The sequence below is a fragment of the Ctenopharyngodon idella genome, chromosome 21 (assembly GCF_019924925.1).
Source record: "Ctenopharyngodon idella isolate HZGC_01 chromosome 21, HZGC01, whole genome shotgun sequence".
Taxonomy (NCBI): domain Eukaryota; kingdom Metazoa; phylum Chordata; class Actinopteri; order Cypriniformes; family Xenocyprididae; genus Ctenopharyngodon; species Ctenopharyngodon idella.
The window spans coordinates 12805479-12827507 of NC_067240.1; the positions used below are offsets into that span (position 1 = coordinate 12805479).

General features: G+C 37.2%; 1 protein-coding gene across 1 annotated transcript in view; it reads left to right on the forward strand.

The window, feature by feature from the left end:
- The first annotated feature begins 14984 nt into the window (after positions 1 to 14984).
- Positions 14985 to 22029, forward strand: part of efna5a (ephrin-A5a) — a 52572-nt gene continuing 45527 nt past the window's right edge. The window contains exon 1 of the mRNA XM_051877797.1: positions 14985 to 16379. Within this exon, the coding sequence (XP_051733757.1) occupies positions 16255 to 16379 (125 nt within the window). The 5' untranslated portion in view covers positions 14985 to 16254. The remainder of the gene's footprint in view (positions 16380 to 22029) is intronic.

Below are 22029 nucleotides of genomic sequence, written 5' to 3' on the forward strand. Positions count from 1 at the left end.
ATCCAATTAACCAAATTAACTTCTATGTATTATCCTTTAACTTGCTAAATGTGTGCTTTCTGTCTCCTTAAAGTAATTTTACAAATGTTCGTCATGGTTCAGCTGTCAGAAAAACACTTACCAAATAAATGTCTGAATTGCTGTGTTGAAGTCTTTAAGACTTAATTTCCATTACTGCATCTAGACCAAGCTGTAGGTAAATTAAATGTTATTCTCCTGAGTAGATGAGTAATGGATGTTTAACAAGCATGTCACTCAATGGATGTCTTTATAACCCCTGTCTGCTTGTGATATATCAGTTATATCCACCATCTTGGCTGTGCGCCACACGTCAAATAAATGTCAAATAAATTCTGCTTTTTTTTTTACAGGTACAAAAACAAAAGGAACCCATTGCATGCTAGAAATAAGAGCAAAAAGTTTTCAGTATTCAGACTAGGTCTTCAATACTTGCAACTTGAAGATTTGTTCAGGCTCAATGTGTAAAACAGCTTGAGGTAGAAGAAATCAATACAATCATTTTTAACAGAGAGGCTATATTGATCACGGAGAGTGTCTTTACTGAAGGCCCAATCTCATTGTTGCAGTCTAAGACGCGTATTATTGTAATCATTGAGTTGTTTCATCTGCCAGTCTGGTTTAGAAATTGTCCAGAGGAGCGCAGCTGAATGGAGAGTGTCCCTGACACTGAAACTCAAAAGGAAGATGAGAAAATTCTATGAACTCAAATGTATTTTGCATGCATTATTTGGTGCGTTATTCCTTTTTTCTGCTCCCCCTCTTAAAGCACATGCATGCACGCCAAGGTGCGCTGTGGATTGTGACGAATGAATCAGCGAAAGCGCCGGATATGTGAATAAAATATGTGCCCATGAATCAGATTCGTCTGTAAAGGCTCATTAAACCAATTCACATCCATCAGGGACCTCCAGGGAGGCAGGGGAAACTGTCCATCACTCAAAGCCAGGGTGCCGGGGAGGGTTTTTTTTCCGGCTTGACACGCTTAGCTCAACGCCATCGTCCCCTTAACAAATAATTGTCTCTCCTCTCGGGGGAGGCCATGACATCACTGCGGGCTGCAGCCAGTCTCTTATCCGTCCTGCCCAATAAACAGCTTGCAGCCATTATAAAATTCTACAACCCTGGGTAAATACCACGGTCATTATGGTGGTGCTAAATGGCAGCCGCTGCTCTCCCTGGGATGGGGGTAAATGCCACCGGGGTCATCGCTGTGCCAAGCGGGCAAATAGTACTGGGTCATTTCTGAATGATCAGCCACATGGTAAAGGGCAAGGGGTTCCTTTTATACTGACTGGCGCGAGACATCTGAACTGTGAAATTGCTTCGTAAGATGGCTCAGCCTTTATAAGGCAAAGAAATGCATGCTTTTAGTTATCTGACTGGTTGCTCATCTTTTACAATCAATTTTCTGGGGTCTTCAGACATTGTTTCCTGCCTTGGTCGTTCACATGAGACTCTGTGGTTCATTGTTATTCAGGATGATAGATATTTGTCTTTGCATGTTTGCTGTCTGCCCTGCTTGCAATTGGTGCTATTAACAAAACGACGATAACACAGAGAAGAGATAACCTTTGCTGTTAATAATAACTCTAACACAATAAACATAATTGACTTCACCATGACCTCCTTTTACCCTTTCCTGAAATTTTTAGTAAGAGAGAACCATTCCATGCACATTTGTAATTGCTTTGTTAATATTTGGCAAATTTATACAGTTGCCAGTTGGAATTGTAAGGCTTTTGTCAGCTTGTTGGGCCAAGCAATCTACATAATTTGCTATAATTTATTCATTGGAGCACATTTGCAATGGGGAACAGCATATTCATAAAGAGTAAATGGGTTAGATTGAGTACAATCATAAACTGTGCATCGCCAAAAGAGTCCATTGAATGTGATTCTTGTTTATACAATGTGAATATTTCATCAGAGCTTCTGACTCTATCTATTTGCCCTTATCCTGCTCACTCATTGCACACCAATATTCTAAATGGTAAATGGTATGGAGAACCGAAATACTAATAATTAAAATAATAATTAAATCAGTCAATAAATTAAACAACAATTTAATTTACCTAAAATTCAAATTAAATTATGACTGAATTTCCAAAGCACCTAATGAATGAATCATTAATTTTATTGATTTGATATACACAATATACTTTTGGAAAAGATTAACCAATTAATGCCAAGTACTGCCTACTCTCTGTTGATTGACATTTGTGAAATCTCTTCCATTATTATGAAAAAAATATTTGGGGAAAGAAATTTGTGAGTTTTGGAAATAATATTTTTGCATTATGGAAAAGAAAAGTGTTTAAAGTGCGTTTTCGTTTTAAGGTTTTTTGTTTTAATCCTGATCACGGCAGAAAAAAACTGTTTTAGAAGCATGTGTTTTAGGTATTTTAATATTAAGAGAATAAGATTTGTATTTTGAGAACACTATCATATATACAGTGTTTCCCACAGGACAGTGTGTTTCCTATGGTGGTTGTACCTCTGTCCCTAGAGGGATCCAGGGGCATGCTCCCCCAGGAGAAAATTTTGTACATTTTAAAGATAAATTCATTAATCTGGTGCACTTTGAGGGCTCAAAATTAAGAGCTCCAACCCATGTTCTGTGTGCAAACTGAACAAAGAAAAAGTATTGTACCTCATATATGCAGATGTTCTGGGACTGTTCTCGAATTGAACAGTTCTGGTCTTCGGTCCGGGATTTATTGATAGATCTTCTGAAGACTCAGATCCAAGATCGTAGAATGTCCTGAGCGGCTTTTGAAAATTAAAGGGTTAATTCACCCAAAAATGAAAATTCTGTCATTTATTACTCACGCTCATGCCGTTCCAGACCCGTTAGACCTTCGTTAATCTTCGGAACGCAAATTGAGATATTTTTATTTAAATCCGATGGCTCCGTGAGGTCTACATAGGGAGCAATGACATTTCCTCTCTCAAGATCCATTAATGTGCTAAAAACATATTTAAATCAGTTCATGTGAGTACAGTGGTTCAATATTAATATTATAAAGTGACGAGAATATTTTTGGTGCACCAAAAAAAACAAAATAACGAATTATTTAGTGATGGCCGATTTCAAAACACTGCTTCAGGAAGCTTCGGAGCGTAATGAATCAGCGTGTCGAATCCGCAGTTCAGAGCGCCAAAGTCACGTGATTTCAGCAGTTTGGTGGTTTGACATGCGATCCGAATCATGATTCGACACGCTGATTCATAACGCTCCGAATCTTCCTGAAGCAGTGTTTTGAAATCGGCCATCACTAAATAAGTCGTTATTTTGTGTTTTTTTGGCGCACCAAAAATATTCTCGTTGCTTTATAATATTAATATTGAACCACTGTACTCACATGAACTGATTTAAATATGTTTTTAGTACCTTTATGGATCTTGAGAGAGGAAATGTCATTGCTGGCTATGCAGGCCTCACGGAGCCATCGGATTTAAACAAAAATATCTTAATTTGTGTTTCGAAGATTAACGAAGGTCTTACGGGTGTAAAACGGCACGAGGGTGAGTAATTAATGACAGAATTTACATTTTTGGGTGAACTAACCCTTTAAGGCGTGGGATCACTCTGCGTATCCTTGACGACCATGTAAACAATAACATGGAGACTAAACTGCAATCTTTGCTGGCTTCGTTGTCATTTTTAGCAGCCATTGTGGAGTTAAAGTCTGCATTTTTTTTAATACTGCAGCTACCTACATGCACCAGAGGCAACTGTTTACACTTGTACGCACATGCCCAGTGTGCATGAACAGTCATGTGACATGTGTTTTCATTCGTGTGGTATAGACGGAGATTGTTTCTGAAATGCTGTGGAAATGCCAGTGTAGACAAGGATCGCAATAATTTAATATTATGGAATTTTTTAAACCATAAATTCTGTTTTCATGGTTTCTTTTGATATAAATTTTGGTAAATTTCATTATTGGTTTAATTATTTATTAATTTAATTATTTTGATTTACAACCCTTTGGTCCTTCATAAAACAGAAGCACACTCTGTTTTAGAGACCTGTTTAGTTTGATAAGATCTAGATTACCTTCTCACTCACTTTTCAGGTCTAATATCAGAGTTGGTTGTTGCATTTGGCTAAGAAACTCAAGCTACTCAAAGAACCGCTTCTGCATCTCTGATAACATCTGTTTTTTTAATACATGCTTTTTTTTCTTTAATTGTACCCAGCTTTCATTCGCCTGGAGATTTCTTTGAATTTAGCTCCTGTAATCTTTTTTTTTTTCTTTACAATTTTTGTTCCTCCACTCATGTTCACATGCAGCCAGTAAAACGTGTTGCCTTCACTTCTGGGCTGTTATTGGATTTGTGAAAGATGGTGGCCCATGACCAGGCTGGCGGTGTGTAGCATTGTAATGAGGCGCTCTTCCTCTCACATATCATTACAGACAGGTCTCTGGAGACCATAAATCTCATCTCCTGCACTAATCACAGTAACCCTTTCTCTTCCTCTACCTTTCAGTCGCCACATTCAACATGCCTTGCTTCCATATCAGAGCCATTTTCCCGACCGCCGTTGTTCCCACAAAAGAATCGCATAGTGAAGTGAGAGGGGCCCTTGATGTGATCCAGTGTCGGCCCCCTGGTCTCATTAGAATGCATCTATAATCCCACAGAGCACATTTCTGCAGTTACCGCTTGAAGAAAAGCACTGCACTTAAAAAAACACCTTCTTTCCAGCACTGTAGGGAGGTCTCGTGGGAGCACAGATGGAGAATGACCATTTCACCACTAAAACTCCACTGCTGCGCAGCCGGTGCTCGTAAACTGCTTTACAGTATGAAAGCGAGTTCAAGGTGTGTTTGTGGAAGTATATGTGTGTTTGCTTTAGATCATATGTGCAATATGTATAGAAGTGAGAATATTTGGTGCACACATGGTATGGTAGTGGGGAGGCTTTGTTTAGTTTGGGTGAGTAAACTGTCACCTGTGCAACCTAAGGTTATTTTTCTCCCCGCTGAGCTGTGCGTGTTTGATGCATTAGGTCAGCATTCACTTACCATCGCCTTCCTGCCTGTGAACACTGTTTTTTCTACCTTTGACTAATGCATGCATATATATATATATATATATATATATATATATATAGATACAGACACACACACACTGCCGTCTGTAAGATTTTTTTTGGTTTTTGAAAGAACAGCCTTATGCTCACTAAGGCTGCATTTATTTGATTAAATATACAGTAAAATCAGTAATATTGTGAAATATTATTACAATTTAAAATAACAGGTTTCTATTTTAATATATGTTAAAATTTAATTTATTTCTGTGATTTATTCCTGAATTTTTAGCAGCCATTACTCAAACCTTCAGTGTCACATGATCCTTTAGAAATCATTCTAATATGGTGATATGGTGCTCAAAAAACCTTTCTTATTATTATACATTTTGAAAATTTAATATTAATATTTATTGTTTAATATTTTTGTGGAAACCATGATACATTTTTTCCCTGAATTCTTTGATGAATAGAAGTTTGTAAGAACAGCATTTATTTGAAATATAAATCTTATAAATTACGTCTTTACTGTCACTGTTGATAAATTTACTGCATCCTTGCTGAACAAAGATATTTATTTCTTAAAAAAAATTTTTTTTTACTTTCTTTAATGACTTTTACCTCTTACTGACCCCAAATGTGACAGATCTCATTAAGATATATAGATTATCTTGATGTTATTTTAAACTTTATTTTATATTTTACTTCTTATATAATTAATTTATTTTGTTTTTTGTTTACTTTTTACATATTTGTATTTTTATAGATTTTTATTGTATTATTAATAGTGCTGTCAATCCATTAAAAAAATTAACTCGATTAATCACACATTTTTCTGTGATCAATCGCGATTAATCACAATTAAAAACACTTAAGTTTTTATATGTTTTTAATATATTTTATAATGTAATAATTTCACAGTTAATCTCCAAATTAAGACAACATAAAGAAACAACATAAAGACAGTATATTTTAAATACTTGTTTAATGGCATCTCTTTATGAATGAAGGCCAGTATCACTGATACTAATAGCCTACAGCTACTGATGTCTCAATGAAATTGATTTTTTCCCCAATTTTAAACATGAATTATAGCCATTCAACATTACAGTGTTATTGAAAGCTATATCATTTTTTTTTTTTTTTTTTTTTTTTTTTTACATTTATTAGGCTTCAAAAATATAACAACTTTTAATTTAAGTGAACTTAGAACAATCCTCACATAAACCCATAATACATGTCATATTTAGACTACCTGTGCCTATCTAACAGATAGGAAAACTACAGAAATTGAATAAAGTTGCCAAACAGTCGGCACTGCATAATTTATAGCCTAAATTAAATATAGATTAATCATTATTAAAGCTACAAAAGTTCTTTAGTCAAGGGCAGTGAGTACTTTTCTCTGTTTCCTTTGTTCTTTCATTATCTTCAATGACAGACGGCATTAGTGATTGCTGTCACTTTAAGAGCTGCCTTTGCTGCACATGACGCGGATCTCACACGCGTCTCACTTTCTCACAACACTTTACTTTCGTTTAAGACTTTATTTAACTCATTCAAGGCTGCTCTAATGAGGATACTCGACAAAACGGATATTTTTGGCATTATTGTGCGTGTTATTGTTAGTTTAAGCGTGACAGAGAACTTGATTCTGGCGCGCCGTCCACGCGCACGATACTTACGCGTTTCTGTGCGTCGTGTGTGTCAAGACATTCACAGACAGCGCGTTCTCTTTTAGTGCTTAAATGGTTTAAAAGCATTTGCTTGAATAAGAGCGTGATCGTATAATGTAATGCTAGCCAAAGGATGTCGGAAAAAAACGGATGCTGCGTTAATTGCGTTAATATTTTTAATGCGTTAAACCGGAAAAAATTTACATTGACAGCACTAATTATTAATTTTATATTATTTAAAAACAATTATAATAATTTTATTAGATTTTATGATTTTGTTATATGATTTAAATATTTTGATATTTTAATTTTGTGGTTTTGTTCCTTTTATTTTTACATTTGCATTAATTGTTATATTTTTGTTAAATATTTTTAAATAGTAGTTTCTTAGTTTTAGTTTAGGACAGTAACCTTGCTCTGTGCTTATAGTGAGAGAGTGAAACTGTAAAACGCCCCTTTGCACGGAATGGTAGCGACCTGACAATGTCCAGGCTCCCCAGGCCACCCTCAAGTACAGGCCTGGACAATTAATCCACCTCCCCATGTTTACTGCACTGTGGATTACTGGTGCATTTCTGGGATTAGGGGAAAATGCCGCATAGATCATGTAGCAGAGATTAGTCATAATTCACAGATTTAACAGCCAATTAATCTTTGATACAAACCAATATGGGACCAAGCCAGCTGACTGGTTTTGGCTGGATAGAATGGGACCCTGTAGGTGCCAAAAGAACAGAGTTAGCCGAACAGAGAGAGTGAGGCTGAGAGTGCAGTAAAGAGTGTGAGGCGTTCCAGCGCTAATGCATCCTGACAGGGTGAGTGAAGAGGCAGCTCATTATTATGCCACGCATCAGGAGTCTGGCACTGACCCCTGACTCCATAAAGACCCTCCGGAACATGAGCCTCACCGTTCACTCGCTCACTTCCAGCAATATGGCCAAAACTGCGCTGGAACAAAGAGAGATGTATCCTGTGATATCAGAGTGTGTAACATAAATGTGAAGTTTGGACTAACTCAAAAAAAAAAAAAAAAAAAGTCTCGATAGACACTTTGTGCTCTGAGATCTGTGAGTTGTGAGTCCAAGTTGTGCTTAGAAGAGCAGTTCAAACTAATGAATCATAGGCCTGACAGATGTCGTAAATCTTAATAAGGAAGCTATTAAACGCATCAAGCAACCAATAAATCATTTCTCCGTGTCAGCAGTGTTTAGCTCGTAGATTAGTAATGAGATGAGAGAAGTCCGAAAGAAATGACAGCAGCTTTCATGGCATGACAGGGTCTGGTTCTGTGCCACTGGTAATTTTCGGCTCTGTCGTGTTTGATGCTCGCTGGACGAGCCGTGGTCACCTTGTGGTGCTTTTCTACCGCATTGGATAAAAAGGTCACAGGCGCTCACCCGTGACATGACTACACAGAGACACCAGCTGCTTACTGTTCTGCACGCCATAATATCTTCGCTCAGATGTTATGGGGTGCCTTGGTGCAGAGTGCACATAGGGATGGTGAGTTATTTTACAGGACAGGCTAGAAAGGCGCAGTCTGATACTGAGTCTTGTCTGGGTGTGAGGGAAAACAGATTTTAAAAACATGAGTCTGATACAGTTTCCTCATTCTGTTTGTGGGTTAAAGGAATAGTTCTAGTATTAGTCACCCTCGTTTCATTCCAAACCCACAATGGAATTCAAATACTGCATTTTTGAGAAATATGCAATTTATTAAAATGTAATATAAGTGAATAAGGACTGGGGCTGTAAAGCTCTAAAATGATACTACATACACAAATAAAAATGTTTCATATGACTAATGTTCTGTATTCCTAGTCTTCTGATGCCGTACAATAGTTTAGTTTGAGATGCGGATTGAAATGTAAGTCATTTTTCATTGAAAATTCACTAATATCTGCCTTAGCTGTCCTTCGCACTTTCATGAGAGTTGGTGAGAGAAGCAAAGTCATTTTCAGTAAATGAAATAAAGATGGAATAAAATAAAATATTAGATGGAAAAACTTCAGCTTAAAAAGAAACTGAAATATGTTTGAGCTGAAGTACTAAAATTACTAAAACTAAAACTGGAATGAATATATATATATATATATATATATATATATATATATATACAGTCAACCAAAATTGATTCAGACACCTTGAACATTTCATTCATTATTACAGTTTATTCACTATATAGTTTAAAAAATGGTAATAAAATATGACAAGATCTCAGAGTTAAACTGTGTCAGAAAAAATTTATCTTAATTATATCAGATAACACTTAAGCAAAACACACATATATATATATGTATATATATATATATATATATATATATAGTGTATGTATACACACACACATATAAACTAAAATATTAAAAATATTAAAAACACTCAAGAAATACAAAAATAACACTGAGAAGTAGGGATGTCTGATTTGTGAAAGAATCATTTTTTTAGACTAAGCTCTTTTCAATTAATTATCCAGATGATCCAGTTCATTAAACCGGTCTGAATGATTCATTCATGAATCAGACTGATCCAGTTCTCAAGTTTAACTCAATGATCTGGTTGCAACTCACAAGAGTGGAAGATTTTCAGAGAATAACTATTATCATCACACAACTCTATCGTATAATTTCAGACTAATTTTATGATCATTTTATGATACTTTTATGGCACTTTTGCATCCTTTTTGAAGCTTGAAACTTACAGTCCTCATTCATTGTAACTAGATGGAAAAGAATGAAGAAAGAAAGTCAGCCATACAGGTTTGGAACAACATATGGGCGAGTAAAATGACTTTAATTTTTGGAAGAGCAGTTCATATATAGTATGATAGTATGAATATTTAATATATAGTGACGTGATGTGTGGCCAAGTATGGTGTCCTATACTCGGAATTTGTGCTCTGCATTTCACCCATCCAAATGCACACACACAGCAGTGGGTAGGCATTTTTGCTGCGGCGCCCGGGGAGTGATTGGGGGTTATGTGCCTTGCTCAAGGGCACCTCAGTTGTGGGTAAGAGAACATTGTTCATTCACTTCCCCAACCTACATTTTCTGCTGGTACTGAGACTCGAACCCCCAACCTTCGGGTTACTAGTCCGACTCTCTAACTATTAGGCTGCCCCAATATGATGGAAAGGCAAGATTTCTGAAGCTGTGAAAATTCTTTTTTCTTTTCTTTTCTTTTCTTTTCTTATTATGGATACAATATGAATATGGGTTAATATCTCACTGAATCTCAGTCATTTCCCAGATAAAGAACAAAAAAGCCAAGTTATTATGACTTGAGTGACATTTTCTCACTATTTAGTTTCACCTACACCTTCTATTCACTAAACAATGCAAGCAGGACTCCACTGATATTACCTTTTATCTTTTCAAAATTCCTCTCAGAAGTGACCCTCTCCCTTTCGATGTGTCAGTCATCATCAGTGGGATATGCGAAGAATGACTTAAGCAGGCTATGCCTTTTCACTCTGAGTAAAAGGCCACCTCTGGGTCTCTGACTTTATTGAAATACATCTGCCTGTTTCATTCACGCTCTGTGGATCCCACCGGAGGGTCAGGTATACCTCGGAAATGATGCCAGACATTCCTTCTTCTTTTTTTTTCTTTCTGTGTATTCCCACTTCTTCAAGCACAGTCACTGTAATGTGCAGATCTCTGTCTGCGTTAGGGAAATCCCAGCTGGTTTGATTTGATAAGAAGCTTGTTGTCTCTCTTGCTCTCTCTCTCTCACACACACAAGTCCTAGATTGGCGCTACATCTGCTAATGCTTCCACATATCCTTAGATTGGACTTCCTTTGTCCCAGAAGACTTGTCCTCAACAAGTAGCTTTTTTCAGCAGAAACACTTTCCCATCAAAGAGTGCTGAGTGAGTGTGTCAAGTGCTTTTCATGGGGTAGCTTTCATACACAGCTGTTTTAATGGAATAGACTATTGAAATCTCCATATATAGATCTCAAAGGTCTGATGAAAGACATGCATGGTATAACCGTATCTTTATGTATATGCATTTGTGTGTGTGTGTGCGCGCATTTCATGTATGTTGTGATGCCTAAATTCACTTGTAATATAGTTTTTAGTGTTTTTTTTTTAATGTATTTGGACAAGATTTTGTAGAATTTTTATGTTGTTGATTTCTGTTATTGGCCTGAAAATAATTATTGGCATAATTGTTGAACATTTTGTTTAATTTGTGTGTGTGTGTGTGTGTGTGTGTGTGCGTATATATATATATATATATATTTTTTTTTTTTTTTTTTTTTGAATGCTTGTATATTCATTTTAGGTCTTGTTTCAGTTTTTATTTTTCACTCACTTGGTTGAGTTTATGGAGTTGCCCAGAGTTACATCAAGTTTTGTTTTATTTTTTCTGTCTACTCTACTCTACATCAGAAAACCCCTGAGGACTTATGTAGTATATACTGAATGAAATTCCTATAATACCTTCTGACATGCACTTCTTTATCTGTTAGACTGTCATCTGAAAATTTGTTCAGGGAAAAAGATTACACGAAAGAAGTCAGCTGAAACTGATAAGTGAGCTGATTGCAGCTGAGTGAATGAATCCGTGTCTTGTTCTGATCCGACTCTATCCGGTGAGTGGCCCGCAGCAGCGAGAGCTTCCTCTTCTCCTCCCATGCCTGTCACGCCTGTGATCAGAGACATGCGGTCAGTCTCCACGGTAATGTAAAACTACGGTGAGAACTTCCCGTTTTGGAATAGTTGGCATTCCGATGTCAGCAGCGCTCGTTTCATACGTTGAGCCTGAACAGGGAAGGTTCTGTAGGTCAATAGGATTTGGTACCTTGCAGCAAGGACATGCCTGTCAGTGGAAAATGTCCTGTTGGAGGGTATTAGAAGCATGATGTGTGTGAACCACAGGTCATGTAGAGATAAGAAAGGTGAGATGGTTGACCACATTTGCACGTTACTCAAATAAATCATGACTTTAAACAAGCTCAACATTCAGACATACCTTCGAGACATAGTCTCACCCCAGAGAGGGCAGAATTATTTCCATGAATCTGAAAATAACCTCTCATTATTAGTCTTAAAGGGTTAGTTCACCCAAAATTGAAAATTCTGTCATTAATTACTCACCCTCATGTAGTTCCACACCCGTAAGAATTTCGTTCATCTTCGGAACACAAATTAAGATATTTTTTATAAAATCCGATGGCTCAGTGAGGCCTCCATTGCCAGCAAAATAATTAACACTTTCAGATGCCCAGAAAGATACTAAAGACATATTTAAAACAGTTCATGTAACTACAGTGGTTCAACCTTAATGTTATTAAGCAACGAGAATACTTTTTGTGCGCCAAAGAAAACAAAATAACTTTATTCAAAAATATCTAGTGATGGGCGATTTCAAAACACTGCTTCATGAAGCTTCGAAGCTTTACGAATCTTTTGTTTCGAATCAGTGGTTCGGAGCTTGTATCAAACTGCCAAAGTCAAGTGATTTCAGTAAACAAGACTTCGTTATGTCATAAGTGTTTCGAAATTTTAATGGTTCACCACTGGGGGGGCGAGACTGGCAGTTTGATACATGCTCCGAACCACTGATTCAAAACAAAAGATTCGTAAAGCTTCAAAAATATCTTAATTTGTGTTTGGAAGATGAACGAAGGGTGTGGAACGACATGAGGGTGAGTAATTAATGACAGAATTTTCATTTTTGGGTGAACTAACCCTTTAATCATCTCATTATATACTGTGTGGATAAAAAAATTTTTTTTTATTCTCACTTTGGAAAAATTGGATGATCAGTTAATGTTTTATTTTAGATGGCCATTTACAATATGCCACACAAGTGCTACTAAACTTATAATGGTTAATCTATTAAACATTTATCATGGTTAATTAAATCAATATTTGCACTTTCACTCTAATGAATTAGAAAGACCATTTTATTTCTTATACAACAACTGCTAAAATTCTCTGTTTTGTTATTAGTGGTTATTTAGAGTATTTGATTATTATATGAAAAACATTTTCATTATTCTCTTGAATTTCGTAAATAATAATTTGGGGCCAATGTATACAACGCTTTTGTGTTGTTGCCCCACATAATAAGTGTACACTTAAGCCACACTCATGAATGTCTTCGCATTATACGTAATAAATTTATAATGTCAAATATCAAACTAAAAGCCATTTAATTTTAGATTTATACATCTAGTGTAAGCATGCTTTACAAGCACAACATTTCACACAAAAAAATGTGTTCAGTTTCACGTTTATAATATAATAACAGTCTAAAACAATAGTTATAATACTCAAAAATAATACAAAGTACTCTATTTGGTGACTTTCTCGTTAAGTTTCTTAGGAGAATGTCTATAGTTTATACAGTACATGCACTTTGGAATCAGTTGGTTAAACGTCATTTTAAAAATAACGTATACAGATTAAGTTGGTAGTTGGTTCGTTTGTTATGCTACCTGGATAGATTTGTATTATTATTATCATTTATTTAATGCAATGAAATTCATACAGTTTTAAGTGTGACTTAAGTATTCAGAAACTTTTTTGGCTTGCTGTATATATGTTGCTGTTCTGCATGAAAGACTATTGATTAGACAGTCCAGCTGGAGTCAGTTACATCAGTTTCAACTGTTCAAGACCAGGCTCTAAAATACAGAGAAATAAACAGTGTGACTGTGGAAGATATAAACATTTATTCTTCCATGATTTTGTTCAGCAGATTGTAGGATGAGGAGAGAGACACTGGAGTATATGATGGGAATAAGGGAAGGGATGATAGGTGGAAAAGATTCTTTTAGCAAAGAAAAAAACTGGGAAATTGTCATTTGTTATGGTAGATTTCATTACATTGCATTGTTAAAGAGTTTTACATACACTCCATTAAAGAAACGTAAAAATAAACATGGGTGTAAAATGTTATTGTGTTCATCCATCATGTTGTAAAAGAGTCAAATTGATCAAAAAAATTGCTTTGAGGATCATAAATCACTTCAAGTAAGATGATCAGTGTATGTGAAATCTATTAAGGGACTTTGGACTTAACAATATTATATTATGTAGTTTCAGTTTATTCCACACTACTGGAATGAGGCTTTGGGGAAGAGAGTAAACATTTGCAGTTTGATGAAAACATCTTTTATTGCACAGAAGAATAAAACCAAAGAACCATGTAATAGCCAACTATTGCAATAGTTTAAAATCAGTTACAATGCTTATAGGTCTGATGTAAAAACAGGAAAATGAGCAGGATAATAGTCGCAATGCCTGAGCCAGTGAAGACCAAAAACACATTGAGATCTCTTACATGAGAAATTACCTAAAATAAAACATTCTAAATGATAATTCAGTGATATTCTTTGCATTATTGCAGTTTATTATAGGTAACCAAAGACATGAAATGGAGAAAGAAAGCTGGGGGCTGGAATGAAGTAACACAATAGACCATCCTGCAGCCTTGACATGATGAACACATGCCCACATGTTCTCTTGGGCGGTTTTCAGTCGCTCCACTATGGGGCGTATTAGGGCTTTAAGGTCTACAGAGGGAGCGGGCAATGTCAACTGTTCAGCTGAACCATGTATTTACTTGAGATGAGAGCGAGTGGGAACTGTTGTGGTTTTGAGAAAATGTGCCTCAATATATCAAAAAGCAAAACACACAAACCACCCACATAAACAAACACACTTTTTGAAGATTACATTGCGTTGTATTTATGAGCAAACGCTTGCGTTTATTTGAACCTTTTCCGTGAGGTAAATAGCAATAAATAGGCCTATACATTTCACTTTATTTTTATAAATTACAAATGAAACCGATAATAAACAAACAAGAAAAATGTTTAAAAGCTAATTTTAGGCTTGCTTACTATAGGCTAAGTGTAAAAAGACGTTCGTGGATTATTCTAGAAATGTAGCTAACACTGTAGATACATTTACATTTACTCACAAGTATTTTCAAGCAACATTCCTACACCGCTTATCTACAGCCCCACGGAAAAAGGAATTTAGAGAAGGAAATTTACCTGAACTGTGAGTATGCTGTTCTAATTAAACGTGATGAGGTTAAAAATGAACGTGTAGGCCTAATACCAAAACAACTCGTCTTTCTATGCTTATCTGATTCCATTCAAAAACAACGGTGTAGACAGATTGACGAATAAATGACTCTTGAGCAGGTTCTTTTCAAAAGTGACTCACAAATTTTAGGTTTGAATGACGAATCCTACAATGAATCACCGAAATGACTTCAGTGAATCTGTCAAACCGGTTCGAATTAACATGATAATACGAAGCAGAACAGCAAGACATATAGGCCTAGCCCTACTGGTTAGCGTCACTCGATGACGGCCATTTAAAGTATGTGTATTCTAACATATCGAAGATGTTTCATTTGTTATTGTTTTGGAATGTATGCTACTTAAAAACATGAAACTATTTCCTGCTCTGCTGCCTTTGACGAGTCAAAATAAAACTTAAATCAGCAGGCATATATACCGTCTTGTTCATATAACAACGTAATTAAGTTTTTTGTTAAAACAAGTAATATTATTTACAAAATATTATTGTCAGAGGAGGCTACCACTGAAATAACTAACTAACTAAATAAATAAATCAATCAAAGAAAAAAAGAAAGACAGAAAAGAAGGAAACGCTCATTTTCAAGTGACATTACCCTGGGAATATATTCTTGTGAATTACACCGCTCTATATATTTAAAAAAAAAAAAAAAAAAAAAAAAAAAGCAGCTCTACCAGCTTAGGAGGCGGGATGTCGCTTTTGTAACCGAGACGCCCATCATTCTAAATGCAAGCCAATGAGAAAGAGAGTGAGCGCTGGAACTGTACCGTCTCTCTCTATCTTTCTGAGACAGCATGGCTCATGTACCCTGACCAACTCAGCTGCCTGGAAGGTTACTGTTGTGGACTATGTCTTACCTCTGAATCTTGAATACGCTAAACCTTTGTGCGTTTCATCCAGAAAGGCAGTTTTCTTTCAGCGCTTCAGGACAGCGTCTCTATAAATTCAACTGGCAAACGTCAAGGTTTGACTACAGAGCGCAAGTCTTAATTCACATGTTGGAGAATAAGGTGCCAGTGGACATACGCTGTTTTCACTCACTCAAACTAACTACAGTGACCAACCGCGCTTTGGAATGGGAAGTGAACATTCAAAGGACCTGAAATTTGTCTAATTGTTTTCTTTTCTCGTGGAAAACTAACTCGGTAAACCGCAAGAAAGGATGTGCTTGAGATGAACGCATTATCTGGAGTGTTGACAGACAGCGAGCGATTTAACCGGCTTCGTAGTGTTTCTTCTAATAATTTACATGTAACTGTGACTCTTTGAAGGACTTTCGCATTGCTTGCACTGCGGTCGTATAGATTTGTCATAATCTTTTATACTGTAAAAGAAACAATTTAAAGAGAACACATTTCGCACGTGGGATAAGGAAAAACTGACGGCTCGCGCAGTTCGTCTCCACCGGAACGCTTAGGGTTGAAACGCTGCGATTGAAACTTTCAGAAATGCCGCAGGTGGAGATGTTTTATTTTGTGTTTATCAGCTTGTGGACGTCTGTGTTGGGCCTGGACCCGGCGTCTAAGATTGTGGCGGATCGCTACGCAGTCTACTGGAACCGAACAAACCCAAGGTGAGTTCTAGTTATTTGTGCAGTAAATATACTAAAACGCAGTTTCACTTCTGTCATTAGAAGCGCCATATCCGCAGAGTACAGAGCGAAGTATACTGCGGCTGCGAGCTAAACGGGCTCGTCAAGCCGCCAGAATCGTTTGAATAAAAGTTTCATTAATGACACAGCAGTCACAACAGATCCATATTGTAAGCGTAAAGCTTAAAAAAAATACACGCGGGCACATCTCGCGCGCGACAGAAACTTGACAGCGTTATTATTATTATTATTTTTTTTTTTACAGTAAATTGGCAAAAATCTATTCAGTAGCTATCGCGACAAAAAAACGGCGCTAGGAATTGCCAAAAGAAATGAGGCTCGAATAAAATTGTGTACGTTGTCCGATTTTAGTGCTTTTTAGTTTGCTAGTTATCAAAAAGTGCTTTCTAGTGTAACTAGTGTAAATGGTGTGTGTGTGTGTGTGTGTGTGTGTGTGTAGCTATATATATATATATATATATATATATATATATATATATATATATATATATATATATATACACACAGGCCTATATACACGCCTATAGATATATATATATATATATATATATATATATTCCTATTTTTTGAGTGGAATTTGACTTCATTCTGCGAGAGGGGTTTCTTTCTGCTTTTGGGAGATTGACAGGCAAGCACTTTGCTCTTTCAAAGTAAAAAGTCATTATGCTTTGCCACTGGCTTGTCCTAGACATTGCCCTCTAGAAACATCATTAGAAATAAATATCATGGCTCATTGGTCAGTTGTTCTTTTAAAATCCAATTTACTTCTTTGAATGTGATTTTGCTTGTTATCATAATTCTAAAAGGGCACAATTCGTATTTCTTTTGAGGCGTTTATAAAATGTGTGGCTGAAAATGAGCTACTAATGGTTTTCAACAAAGGTTTTCTAATAAAGTAATATAACCTTCCTGTGCAGTGAAGGGTGTTAATGAAAAATAACATCAGGAGTCGAAATACTATTCTGACTGAATGTGAGATATTAAAATAAGTTGGTTTGATGAATGTTAATAGCTTGGATGAGTTAAATGTTGATCAGTAATTTGAGCCAGAGAGTATTCATAACTTATATTATTATTCATGTGAGCACAGCTTAACATATAATAAATGTATTTATATTGAAATTACATCAGGCTCACTATCCCCTTCTCTTTGCCGCAAGTCTTGAGTTGCCTGAAAGTGCTGTGATTCCAGCTCATCCCCATTCTCGGCTGTCTCTCTTCAGTTGCCATGGGGCTTTCTCTGTGCCCTGCACCCCAGCCCCATGCTGGCTTTACACAATGGGTCAAACCCAGAGAGACATTTCAGGAGTGGCTGATGCCCAGTTGGGTGCATGCTCATGAGAGAGAAGCGCATGCAGGGGTCACACGTTCAGTGATAACACCACAAGGCTGCGGTTAACCATCATCGGACAGTATTGAGCTCTGGTCAGGGTGAATTTGAGGGCGAGCCCTGTTTCTATAGCTTGGCAGCAGTGTGTGTTTGTGCGATCGTGAATATCTGTGTGTGTGTGTTGGAGGCTCCCTGCCTATGTTTTGTCCGGGCAAAATGAGGCCCCTCTAGCAGTTAGTTCAAATGAGTATCTCTCATTCACATTCATATTCTCACCCAATGGCCTAATTCAAATCTGGCTGGGATGTAAAATGTAGCAGCACTCTCTGGCAAGACCTCAGGGCCCTGAATGTCACCCAAAACATGTTGCCTCCTGATCAAAATGTGTCTGCACATCGACCTGATGTTGGTCTTCTTCACTTAAACATTGATTTAGTCTGTCGGACCCTCGAAAGACCAATTCTTTAGCAGCTTTTAAGATGCTGGATCGGCTCATTGTGTTGTTTTAAATAGCCTCATCTTCCTCTCTTAATGTCGCTCATTAGCATGTCTAAATTACAAACATTAAAGACAGCTGTGAGTCCAACTCAAAGACTTAGATAGCCATGCCATGAAATATTAATTCATTTGAAAGACTGCCTACATTAAAGCTTTAATTGAAGTTCTTAATAGCTCAATGACATTCTATAATAACAAGAAACACAACTGTTTTATAAATTTCTTTCCTTAAAGCGTACAGAGAGCCTTATCTCTTAATCGTCATTTTGCATGCGTAGGAGTTGCACTTTAAAGCGGCAGCAAACATACTGAGAGATTGCTAGTATTTTCACACGAGTGAGTACGGCGGAGTCTATAGAGATTCTTTAGAGGATTTAGGGGGGAATGGCTCCTTTAGTTTTTGGCCTGAGATTTGCAGCGAACCCATTCATATGTAAGCCTCTGCCTTGCTCTACATATGGTGGTCTTACAAGCTTCACTGGGTTTCGGGGGCTCTTTTTTCCCCCTCCAATGCGGTCCACGCCGTTTGCAATTACAAATTCAATTCAAGTTGGCAGATTTCCTCTGAAGTTTCCCAGCTCGTTCTCAGATTAGTCATTTCTAAGTTCGAGACGTGTTCGTTTGCAGGCATTACTGGATTGGCTTGAGATAGAGAGCTTATTGTTTCCTTCCCTATCCTGCGTTTCTGAGAAAGTAGGGTTGTATATGTAATCCAGATAAGCGATCTACATGAAATATTCATTTGTCAATATATATATATTTTTTGTGCTAGTTCCTGGAATTTTAAACTAAAATAGGTCTTATGTTGAAAACGAAACCTGTTTATTTGTTGTTGATAGGCAGGATCAGTTAGGAATCAGTATTGAATTCCTACCTTAATCTTCTGGCTGTTTGTGTATGTGGTGCCATGGAAGCCGATACCGCTGTCCATCAAAGAGGTCTGTCGAATGGACCTAACAGCTGGGAAGAGGGATTTCAGCATTCTGACGGAGTCCCGTTTTAATCACTGATAATGCCTCTCAAATCTCTCAATAACAGATGTGGCACATTTCCTACAGTTTTTGAAGCCTTCTCAGTCTGGTGGTGTAGTTAGTAGTATGCTCTGCCTCTTTAGGTTTTTTGTAACATTTCACACTTAAACGCTTTCTAGGTTGTCTTTCTCTGCTCATTTCTTCACTACAGAAATGGGAAATGTCATGGATCTCCTGTAAAGCCGTCTCTTTTTCACCTCTTAACTCTAGCTTGCGCAATATGACCTCAAATGGTTTCCTTTTTGTGCCGGCTCAGTTTTAATCCCCACTTTAAAAACAAAGCCCATGGTTTGTGGTTTGTGGCCAGTTGATATTGTGATAGCTGTTCGGTGCTATTGTGTAGGGTTCAGTTTGTATTGTTCTGCGTGTTTACCCTCTTTTTCCCTTGCTGGCACTTCTGGCCTCCTGGTGCATGGTTCCGCTTGGATTTTTAAATGGAGGAGGGTGGGGGGATCATGTCCAAATATTGACTGGTCTGAAGACCTCTGTCTTCTCTCAGCTCACGTGAAAGGGTGCCATTGTTCCTGTCTTAGTGGATCTTTGCCAGAGTTTAAAGTATTTAGGCTCTTACACGCAGGAAGTGCATACAGCAGGGCTTGTCGAAGGAAATATAGACCGACTAAAGGGTGGAAAGAGTTACAGATGGGAACCGCAGGCCTCTTGGTTTGAGTCCCACAATCGCGCCCCATCCCGATTAACCCTCCAGGGCTGTGTGGCAGTGTGCTGGCGCTCTCAAAAGATTTGGGGTATCAGAAGACTCATTCCAGCAGAGAGAAAGTTCTCCTGCGGGGTAACTAGAACATCCTGCTGTTTGATGACCCCTAACACACAGAGAGGTGCCTGGCCCCCTTCCTTCTGCACTCAGTTCTTGCGTTACGCTAATAAACTGTCATGATTGCGTCTCTGAGTGAATTCTGGGAGTGTCTCTTTTTTAAATTAAAGTTAACCATTCTTATATTCATTTTACGAATTCACGCTTGAGTCATCACAGCGATCGCTCATCCTTTCTGAACTTTTTGATGATAACTGATGCATTTCGGGTCTCTCTGTTTGCTTGAGGTAAGCTCCTCATACTCGGTGAGCTTTTAAACTGTGAGTGGTGAAATGTCTTCGCTGGGGTCTTTGAAGGCCTGGCTAAAGGTATTAACAGAGAGGCACTAAAGGGCTTAGGAGGTCATCGGCCCATTGTGTAAAGATACAAAACACTTCCTCTGAACCCCTTCACCCTTCTATGTCTCCCTCGGAGAGCCACGACCTCAACAACCATTCATATTAATCAGCTTCAGACCTTAATGACCTGATAAAGCTCCTGAAAGGACCCTAAAGTTTACTAAGCCCCCTTGATAAGAATTGGAGGAAAATGTAGCATGCGGTAATGACTACTTTGCGCATTCTTTCGCAGCGAAAGCGCAGAGCGCTTTGCTCTTTGTGCCCTTCATTACGGCACATTTATTCGCAATGAGAAATAATGAAGGAAGCATTTGTTCGACAGGCTAAGCTAATAAAAATGGACTGAGTTGGCAGGAGTTAGCATGAAAGGAAAACAAGAAAGAACAAGAAACAGAGAGAGAGGAAGAGAGTGCTTGTAGCTTGAAAAACTTGTCTCACAGATTTGAACATGGTCTGTAACCTTAAAACTGCTTTCACCTGCACAAATGAGGGACTTTTGGATGAAGAATACCTTCATCTATTTTTCTCATCCAGAAAGAACCTACAGTACAAGGATTCTTTGAAGCTGCCTTCTATAAAATATTTCACCCATTCAAAGCATGAAAAAACTGGATGATGAATATTTTTGTGCTGTGGTGAAGGACATAAATCTTTTCAAAATCACTGTTTGCCATTAAGCCACTTTGGCTACATTATTGTGAACATATTGCAGTCATGGCTATGGTAGTGCTCCAACAAAATCGTCAGATTGTTAATTAAGAATTGTAGAGAAAAACCCCACAATGTGACATTTCCAATTTACCAAACTTTTTATGAAAGAAAATAAATGGCAAAGCAAAACCTCTAAGGATTATGCAGTAATTATTTTTTTAAATAGTTAATTTCTGTATAAACCCAATAATAAATTAAGCAGGAGATGCTTTAATCAGGTTGTTAATTGTTTCAAAAAATCATCCGGCTAATGCTTTTGAATGTTGCACATTTATTAATTCATATTTTGAAATGACCTTGACTTTCAATTAAAAACAAATAAACAAAAAAGGTAAAAAAAAAAAAATAAATAAAAAAAACTTTGGGGGATGTAGATGTTCCAGTCACATTCTTGGTTTGAGATCGCGGAACCGTTTATAGCAGATTATCTGAATGTGGTAAGGGGTAAAGCATTTCCATGTCACAAATTTTAGTACGCTCCGAGCATTGGGACCCATAAAATATTAAACGCTGTTTGCGATCTCAGAGTCAAGTCTAGCCAACAAACCTTCACACGCAATGTTGAGAAAATGAGGTCAATGTGACCATCATTGGAATCTTAAGGTCAGTGTTTTGCTATATCAGTGTGGAAGAGTTCCTTTTGCAGACTAATATCTTCTTTTTCACTTTGCCACAGATTGTTAAATGTCATTAAATATAATTTTCTGTCTGGTTTAGTCATTAAATGACACTTTTATCATGTTTTTCATCATCTATGAGTTATTTGCCCGTCCTTTTTTATCAGTATGAGTAGTCTAGTATTTGTCTTGCAGACGTAGGAGTGTATACGCGGCCATTTTCAAACTTGCTTCCATTTTGTGTTTTGAACGGA